At 44.0% G+C, this 9,785-nt stretch overlaps 1 protein-coding gene across 2 annotated transcripts in view; it reads right to left on the reverse strand.

The window, feature by feature from the left end:
* Positions 1 to 4,572: 4,572 nt before the first annotated feature.
* The window catches only part of Meig1 (meiosis/spermiogenesis associated 1), a 15,627-nt gene continuing 10,414 nt past the window's right edge, over positions 4,573 to 9,785 (reverse strand). For both annotated transcript variants that reach the window (XM_005354835.2, XM_026783144.1), the window contains exons 2-3: positions 7,446 to 7,612; positions 4,573 to 4,789 (exon numbers count right to left, since the gene is read on the reverse strand). In XM_005354835.2, the coding sequence (XP_005354892.1) occupies positions 4,661 to 4,789; positions 7,446 to 7,583 (267 nt within the window). In that variant the 5' untranslated portion in view covers positions 7,584 to 7,612 and the 3' untranslated portion in view covers positions 4,573 to 4,660. The remainder of the gene's footprint in view (positions 4,790 to 7,445; positions 7,613 to 9,785) is intronic.

Raw genomic sequence — 9,785 nt, forward strand, 5'->3', positions numbered from 1 at the left:
GGAGCCCCGTCTAGTGCTCCCATGTAGGTCTCTGTCTCTATCTCCATTTGTCATTGGACGAAGGTTCTCTTCTTTGCTCTTTTGAGGAATAAGCATCTGCTGGCTCCCACCTTAAACAGGGTGTTGACCTGTTTAAATCCTACCAAATCCTCTAATTGTTAACTTTTTCTTAAGTTGCATCAGCTTCACAAGGGATAACTACCCCTGAGAGTCTTCCAATGTTGTGTGGGAAATTGTCCACACTACGACCTCATATGGAGTTCTTAAATAGACCCTATATAGACCCTATAGAAAGAGAACCTTATAAATGTGATAAGAGGTCGTCCCAGATGGAATGATCCAACTGGAAGGCTGCTCCCTTAGGACACATCTTCAAGTCAGAAGGCCACACGAACTTACTTTTTAAAAAAAGTTTCTATTTTCCTAATTTGAATGGAACTGGCCCATTCATAGATACTTGAAAAAGTTTCTCTGCCCAGTTCCAGTGTGCAATTTTTATGGGAATGAAAAGGACCTGACTCTCTCTCGAAGGCTAGATACAGCAACTGCAAACTAATCCATGGATAGGCACTGCCCAGATGAGTACCTTGGTCCAATAAAGTATCTTTGACAATGATGGGTAGATGTAATACTTTGGGTCCCATTACGTATGAGGCAGAAGATGGGGTTGTTTTCTCCATGAACTGCCAGGCTGTACACACCGGTGAAGGAAGGGGAGCCCCTGATCCTCAAGGAAGCACTGTACATTGATGGGTAGGTAAAAGAAAACCCTTTACAGTGGAGGGCATTAACCTACCTTCCAAAGACAGGGAATGTCTGCAATGATAAGAGCTAAGTAAGGTTCCAGCAGTCAGGGGCCAAATTCCTATCAATATGAATCTTAATAACAAGGGCAGAAAATCCTAATTCAATGCATTGACAGTGGGTCATTTCCAAGAGCCCTACACTGTAGCTTCCTCAGTGGCAGACTCAACGATGGGTAGGGCGGGATGTGTGGAAACACCTGGTGTTCTGTGGCTTACCAATCCTTAGTCCCCTAAAAGCGATGAAGTTGATCAAGTTGCCAAGATCAAATGGTCTGAAGAATCCTACCTGAAGATGTAGCCTCCTAGCTGTAAAGCTGACTATACCACAGAAGCTAGAGAACCACATGGGCTGAAGCTCTGCATCAGGGGTTCACATCAGGGTGATAGACATCACATGCTCTTGCCAGCAATGTGTGCTCAGGAGTACCCAAAGTGCCTGGGGGTTGCAGAGAGTGCCATTGGGAGAGGGAATCCACCCTTTCGGAGGTGGCAGAGAGACCACGCCAGTCCTGTACCAAGCTCAGGGAAACCTGGTGTGCTTTGGCAGATGCCGACGTGACCCTGCCACCAGATGTCAAATCCTTGTCATGATTTTCCCAGTAAAGTGCCACCTAGAAGATGACAAAACCAGAACTTACTAGGCTGAACTTGAGATATAAACCCCCTCAAATGGTAGAAAGTGACCAAAGTACCTACACTTCACAAGTCACAAAGGGTAACAAGGAGCTAATAAATGACCGAGACATACTACAGACCTTCTACCTGCAGGACTCACCCAGGGGAGAATCACTGCAGGCTTTACAGACCCACTCCTACTCTATGCAAGGGGGACTATGGCTTGAGAAGTCTCCATAGAAACGCTTCAAAAAGACAAGCTAGTAGCGATGCCACAGTCAGCCACCTGCAGCTCCCTGCTCTGAAACTACAAATTAGAATGGACAGACCCCTCAAGCCAGAGCAGGGACATGACAGCAGTTCATCGTGTAAGGATACAGCCAATAGAACAGTAGACACCAATGCCTGATGTGGCCCTGGGAAGCCTGAACCAGCCATAGATAGTTCACAGTATCAGCTCCAAGAGGGGAGGACCACGTTAGACATTTACATGTTATGAACATGGTCTAGCGAGGTTCAGGCATTTGAGAGGGAATCATTCCTAAAGAGACATTTATAATAATGTGACAGTGACACCTCCCTATGGTATCCTTTCCCTTTCCCCTAATAAATTTAACCGCACTTTTCTTGGGTGATGAGTTATAGCGCTGCTGTAGCAACCAGATACAGTGCCTGGTGCTTTGTCTCAGGGACATACGGAAGATTCAGAGTAAGGTAAGAACAGAAGGCACATGTCAGGGTCTGAAGTCACAGGGGCCTTGTCCTATGAAGTCAGCGACTGGAATAATAGATGCTAGCATGGGAAGTGCATTCCCAGCCACTTCTTTTCTACGAACCTGGTGAAACATAGGAGGATAACCTCTAACGGACAAGCAGAGAAGACCCATTTGGAACTAGTTAATATGACTCTGGGCGCTAGCACTCCACCCCTCTATCCTGCTCATGCACGTCCTTGTCCATCGAGTGTCCACAGCCAAGCACTAAGTAAACTGTCCAAACCCCGTAGAGACTCCCTAGCTCTTTCTTTGTTATCTTTCTGAAGTCTTTGAATATTTAAATGATAGTTAGCCAGGCAGATGGCAGACAATTAGGAATAATAGGAGAAGGCACAGGCATGGATTCTGTGATCTGGATGCAAGTTGGGCAGGAGACCTTCGAGTCACCTGACTGAACTTATTCTCCTGACTCGACTTTTTTCCAGTGACAAAGGGGCCCATTGATTCCCAGCACTTTCTGGGAGAGGCACCGATGTATTGTGACATACTTCAAGAAGTGGGTGGAAGCCTCTGACAAGCACTTTTGTTGACAGCTCTTAAGGACACTGGGTCACAGTGAAGTTGTGGTCCCTTTTGTTGTGGAGCTGGCACTCCACCCAAGCTGAATGGGATGGTCATAACGTCAGCAACAGAACTGTGTAGCAAGCAGCAAAAAGCACGCACTGGCAGAGCAAGCAGTGGAATCACTAACTAATAGATCCATCATGCGAGAAACAAAACAAAACTTTCCTTGAATTGACTATCAGTGTGGAAAGCAAAACAAAACAAAAATCCAGCAGGCCAGAAAGATAGGGAGAGAGGGAGGGAAAGTGGGATTAGTGTTTTAATGGATTTAGGTGAGGCCTAGGAGGTTGACTGGTAAACAGAATGAGGAGATGGCTATCCTTGTTAAAGGCTGAATCCATGCACCAATGCGTGGTGATCTGTATGATTTATTTTTCCATTGTTGTGGTAAAATATCATAGCAAAGAGGAACTTACAGAAGAGCCTATTTTGGCTTTTGGTTCAAGGAGGAAGGAAGTGGTTCATAATGATGGGGAAGGCATGCCAACAAGAGACCACAGCAGGAAACTAGGAGCTCACATCCTCAAAAACACACACAAAGCAGAAGTAGGCTTTCTAATCTCCCAAACAGGACCTCCAGCTGAGACCCGGGGCCCACAGGGGATAATTCCCACTCACCATATGGTCCACATAATTAAATCAGTTGCTGTGACATACAAAAACCTGCGATAACTGGGTAAGAGAAGTGTTATCATTCCCACTGATGGGTTAGATGTGGGGTGAGAAAGCCACCACACCATTGTCACATCCCCTGGCATCACTAGATGCACAATATGGCTTGAATGAAAACATCCTTCACAGGTCTATATGCAAGGGGTTTGGTTGTCTGCTGGACTTCCAGAAGTAACCGGGTCCTGAAGGCTCTGTCCTAATCCATGAATTAATCCCATGATAGATTTGTAATATGGCATTATGGAAAGATGACTAAAAGGGGGGGGGGACTTGTTGGAGGAAGTCTGCCTTTGGGGGAGCTACCTTGTCCTTGGCTCCTGTCTGTGTTCTGGCTGTCATGAGGTGAGCTGTGTTGTTCCAACATGCAATTCCCATCATGACATTCATGCCCAGAAGCAACGAAGCCATTTAACATCAAATCAAAATCTTGGAAACTATGAGCCAGAATAAATCTTCCTCCTTCTAGATTACAGGCCTGATGTGTAATTTCTCAGGGTCCCTCCCTCTTCCTCTGTCTTTCCCTCCTTCCCTCTGCGTGTGTGTGTGTGTGTGTGTGTGTGTGTGTGTGTGTGTGTGTGTGTACGTGTGTGTGTTCTCGCTCTTCTTGTGGTGCTGGACTAACCCTACATACAGTCACATGCACGTTAGATACATGTCTACATTTGCACGTTTCTACATTTGTGGAGGGCTCCTCCAGGGTAGGTATCACACTTTGTATTTCCACTATGTTCTGCAAGAGGCAAAAGACCCAAGAGGAAAAAAACAAAACCCTCAGGTTAGAAAATGCAAGTGCTATTGTAGACAGAGAAAGGCTAGGAGCGAGCTCTAAGTGAAGTATTGATCTGCTGTAAGGAAATAAATACATAGTCTAACCCTTGGAGCAACTTCCAAAGTGTTGGATTCCCGATGGAGCCACTAAAATAAATAAATACATAGTCTAACCCTTGGAGTGGCTTCCAAAGGGTTGGATTCCCAATGGAGCCACTAAAATGCTCAGAAGGAGGTAGAGGGGCAGGGCCCAAGGCTAAGACTCTGTGCAACTGCAGAACTGTTCAGAACCAGCAAGGATGACCAGTCTGGCCAGTACCAGGCTCCACGGTGTTTATGTTGTAAGACACTGAATTAAAGACAGCATTTTGAATTGTTTTGTAAAATGACATTTACATGATGGAAAGTGTTAACAATGAATTCTTAAAATAAGATTGATAAGCCAAAGGAATGAGAAGGTCAGTAGGCGTAAACTTTCACTTTATGGACTTCCTTGTCCTCACACTCCCTCTGCTTGTCATAGTAGTAGAAAGTATTGTCCCTCCGTTGAAGCTTCTTCACGTAGCCTGTCTCTGGCCAGCGGTCTACCTGCACGGGAAGGGCGAGAATGAGAATGTGGTCACGCCAGTTTTATTTCATATCATTTTACCATCAAACAACTTGTATCAAAAATCAAAGTCTGGGGTTGGGGAGATGGCTCAGAGGTTAAGAGCACTGGTTGCTCTTCCAGAGGTCCTGAGTTCAATTCCCAGCAGCCACATGGTGGCTCACAATCACCCCCTAATGAGATCTGTGTGCCGTGCAGGCATGTAGGCAGGCAGAACACTGGATAGGCTGAGGTAAAGTTTTAAGATCCTTCTGCTTTTGGGGAGAGCACTGTGTGCTCACATAGAGCAAACGTTAGTTTCCGGCCTTCCTCTGGAGGACACAACACTGAAAGGTGCTTCTCTTTACAGGCCAGTTTCGAGGTTTCAGCGTCTACACCACGGCCAAGATTGGAGATACATGCCAAATAATTTAAAATGTGTTGTTTTTAGGTTTCTGAGTGATTGGAAGCATTACAAGTTCAACAATGAGTGCTTCCGGAGGAAATTGGGGGAGCCCAGACCCCTGCGCTAACAGCTATGCTGATCACAGGCTTTAGTCTAGGAATTAAGCAGTGGTTCTCAACCTGTGGGTCACAACCCTTTGGGGTTAAAGGACCCTTACAGAGATCGCTTATCAGATATCCTGCATATCATATATTTGTATTACAATTCATACATAACATTAGCAAAATTATAGTTATGAAATAGCAATGAAGTACTTTATGGTTGGGGTCACCACAACATAAGGAACTGTATTAAATGTCACAGAATTAGAAAGGTTGAGAACTCTGGACTAAAGGAAGGCACCTATGCACTTCTACCCAAGCTTCAAGTTGATGATCAAGTCCAATTTTTAATAGAACTTGAACCCATAGAGCCTTCAGCAATCCTTTCTTCTCCCCATTAGTCCCTGTTCTGTCTCATTTGTTTATCGTTTGCCTTGATCTGGTTTGCATGCTTTCTTCTTTCTCTCCAGGTTCAGTGTTATGCTTTCTTGATCAGGTTGGTAAGTGGTGGCTTTGTTGTTAGTTTCAGACAATATTTCATGTAATTTGCTCTCTGTGGAAAGTAGCCCAAGGATGACCTTGAACTTCTGATCTTTTGCGTCCACCTGAGGATTACAGGCGTGTAATTACAACCGTGCTCGGTTGATGTGGTGTTAGAAGTGGAGCCCAGGGTGGCTTCATGCATGAGGCAAGCACTCTACTAACAAAGCTACATGTCCAGCCACAGTGTGTGCGTGCGTGTGTGTGTGCGTGCATGTGTGTGCGTGCGTGTGTGTGTGTGTGTGTGCGCGTGTGCGCGCGCGCGCTCAAGCACACACATATGTGTTCTAGGAACTTGTTAAGTCTCAAGTAATAACTTTTCTTTGGTCTATAACTCATCACAGTGCATTCTGGGACCCAATGTGTTCTTTTTATTGATAAAAATGGTCCTTCTGAATTTTGTGAGATACACTTTATCATTATCAAAAGTTCAAGTTTTGGAAAATCAAACCTTTTCTTTAAGAGGGTCGATACAGGCAGCCCTTCCCTTTCCCAGCCCTCCTATAAATCACAGCCTGCAACTGGAAGGGAAAATGAGTGCACTATTTGGTGAACCGTGTCTACTATTTTCTGGTAAATTTGCCCGCTTTTTCCTTTCCAACTCTTTCACCTACTTTTGCTTGAGACAAACTCTCCCAATGTAGCCCAAGCTTAAGATCCCGAGTCTTCTGAGAGCTGGGATCTCAGGCATGTGTCACAATGCCCAGACCTTGCCTTGTGTCTTCTCTCGCCTGTTTTGATTATGTGACAGAAACAGACCCCACACATCTGGTCAGCGTGGCAGGTGCAGCTACATTTGCTTTGTAGGAAAACAGCTACAAAGCTTGTTTCTAACGCTTAAGTCAGAGCTGCCACCCACAGGGAAAGGGGGTGTTCCCAAGATGCTGGGACAGATTCTTATCCCTTCACCAGGTTCCAAAGACACCCTTGTTAGTGTGTACACACCTACTGGCTCTTCAGAGAACTCCAGGTCGCTCTGTAAGCATCAACTATAAGAATTGCAGGAGGGAAAACTCCATGGTCAGGTAAATGGTCAAATCGGGAGGCACCCAATGGTGTGAGTTATCTAGCTTGCTATCCATTAATGTTAAATTGGTTGTTAATTGTAGAGTGTAGCTACACAGACATGTTTGCTCCTGTAATCCCAGAGCCTGGGAAGCTCTAGTAGGAGGATTGATGCTTATCTGAGGTGCTTAGTGAATTCAAGGTCAGCCTAGTTTCGAGTGAGATCTTATCTTAAGAAAAAAAAGAGAAAAGAAAAGAAGAAGCCAATATATACAACTCCTTTCTAATTTACTGTCAAAATAAGCAGAGAGGAAATAATGTTTGACCACAACTGAATATATGATAATAGTTACCAGAGTAAGGAAAATGACCGTTTGAAGACTCCTGTATCAGAGAGCGTAGTAGTTCAGAAAGTGAATGTGCCCAGCCAAAGGAGCACACTGGCCCACAACTTATAGACCACCTTCAGGGGCTTTTGTCTCCCTCTCTTGAGACAGGCGTTTCAGAGAATTCCTTTCAGTGGTGTTTTGTTACTCTGTTATTAAGATACTTTTCCCCCTCTGTGAAGCTGGTTTTTTAGCAAGCTTGAAGAGCCATCAATCTTACCATAGCGCCTTGCTTCACTTGTCTGTACTCGATCTCGTCCCGATACCCTGCTTGCTGGAATCTGTACAGGTTCTCTATTTCTTCTGACCATTTTTTGGCGCGACTTATGGATTTCGGTTTCACATCAGAACTCGCCATGGCTATGGAGGCCTTCCTAGCAATTATTTCTGAAAGAGGTTAGAACAATTTAGTAGGTAACATGCTGACTGCAATTTTCAAAACATTTAGAATGAACAATAACAAGAAAAAAAAAGAGAACCTTGCTGGGCGGTGGTGGCACACACCTTTAATCCCAGCACTTGGGAGGCAGAGGCAGGCGGATCTCTGTGAGTTCAAGACCAACCTGGTCTACAAGAGCTAGTTCCAGGACAGGCACCAAAGTTATAGAGAAACCCTTTCTCAAAAAAATAATAATAAAATAAAATAAAACAAAAGACCTCAGCAAAATTTCACACTTTAACATTCATTTCCAAGACTGTTATTTTGGGGAAAACAAAACAATGCGCCCAAAATATTCTTAAGCCCTGGAAGACACGCAGAGAATAGCTAATTTCACCATCAAGATTGTATTTGGAGTTGCTAAGTAATGTTCCAAAATAGCCATTCTTGGTTTCTGGACACTAGATAGTGTACATTTACGAAAACACACTGTCAATTGTATCTGCTCACTATATCGTCAAAATATCCCACCACTGTTCCATCGATTTATAGTCTCTCTCTCTTTCTCGCTCTCTTCCTCTCCTCCCTCTTTTAAAACAGGAACCTCAGGACAATCATTCTTAGCAAGGCACAGTGACGGACTTGGGAGGCCAAGGCAGGAGGACCTGGGGTGAGGCCGCTCCGCGCTGCCTACAAATCACTCTTCTTTCTCTCCCCTTCTTGTTCCCGAGATGCACCTCCATTAATTTCTGAAGACATCGTAATCTATCTTCTTGGGTCACAGTGTCACACCGCCCTCTGGTGGACTAGCATGGGAGGACAACTGGACCAATTCCATGCTACGGCTTCCGGGGTTGCTATTGGTCATTCAGCTATCCAAGCTTGATTCATATTAACTGTCTATATAGCAAACTTCTATTGCTGAGCTTTTCCCCGGTTACTGGGACTGAACTCAGGACCTCATGAGTCCTAGGCAAGCATTCTACCACTGAGCTACACACCCCAACACCACAGTCAGTTTTTCAAAGGCATTGTCTTGTATTTGTTTTTCTCAAATACTTATTTTGTTACAAAAGATTATTTAACTGACACAAAGTACCCAAAATTTTCACCATGATTCCTTGAATCCATTCTATTAAAAAATTTTATTTTGTCTAAAATTCATTGACATAATTCATAAAGAAGATCCTTAAGGGAATTTATGTATTTTTGATCACTGCAACAAATTCTCATTAGGTTATTATTTTAAAGGCCAAGAAACACATTAAAGTACAATGATAGGAAAGGAAAGACTATCCTCATATCAATTAGAGATATCCCTCCTTGCCACTGGGTGAACAGCATCCCAAACATAGGATGAATCAGGAGCATATGAGCAGACTCACAGCAAGTGCCTTTACAATTGGAATACATTTAGCTTTAAAGAGGGAAAAGCAGGAAAAGGGAAAGACAGACTTGCTGGATTTCCTTGACTATTTCCTCAGTGTGGAAAATGTAGTCTTCAAGTCTCTTCTCACGGTTAGTAAAAGCGGGGCTATCAGGAGACTGAGGCCTTGGTTTAGCTTCTGGTTTGAGTACTCAGGGGCTGACCTGGGACAGAGAGGAGCTCGTCTACGCTCCCCCTGCGACCTCTAGATATTTTTGCCCCATTGCTTACATTATCACATTCTAAATAGAAGGCTGTTTACATTCTCTTTGGAAATCACAGTCCCACCTTTGTTCGGTTTAGCTCCAGAGTTAAACTAATGTAAGTGAAATCACTGGACTAGTATAGCTCTAATTCTGATGAAAATAGCAACCACACACCGGATAAAGAATCAGGACTGCCTTGTGCATTTTTTCCAGTGTGCAAACTGACGTGCACATTGGTTAGACTAGAAAAGATTAGGCCTTTGTTAGAGTGTGTGTTTTTAACAATTTTTGACTCAGTTATTTTAGATTTAGGTTCATGCTGCCTCTTATTGACTTCATTGTTACAGTATTGTGAGAGTCTTTTTAAAATAGGGAAAGCCTGACAAAGCAAAAAGATTTCTTATTTTATAATTCCATTCATTTCACTGTGAAATTCTTTACATCCCCAAGGCACCATTCACTAGCGATGACTAACAAGTGAGTTGAAAAGATGTAGCAGAGCTTGGCAGTCCACTCCTGTAGGGGAGCTCACACACACACACACACACA

The sequence above is a fragment of the Microtus ochrogaster genome, chromosome 16 (genome assembly GCF_000317375.1).
Source record: "Microtus ochrogaster isolate Prairie Vole_2 chromosome 16, MicOch1.0, whole genome shotgun sequence".
Lineage (NCBI taxonomy): Eukaryota > Metazoa > Chordata > Mammalia > Rodentia > Cricetidae > Microtus > Microtus ochrogaster.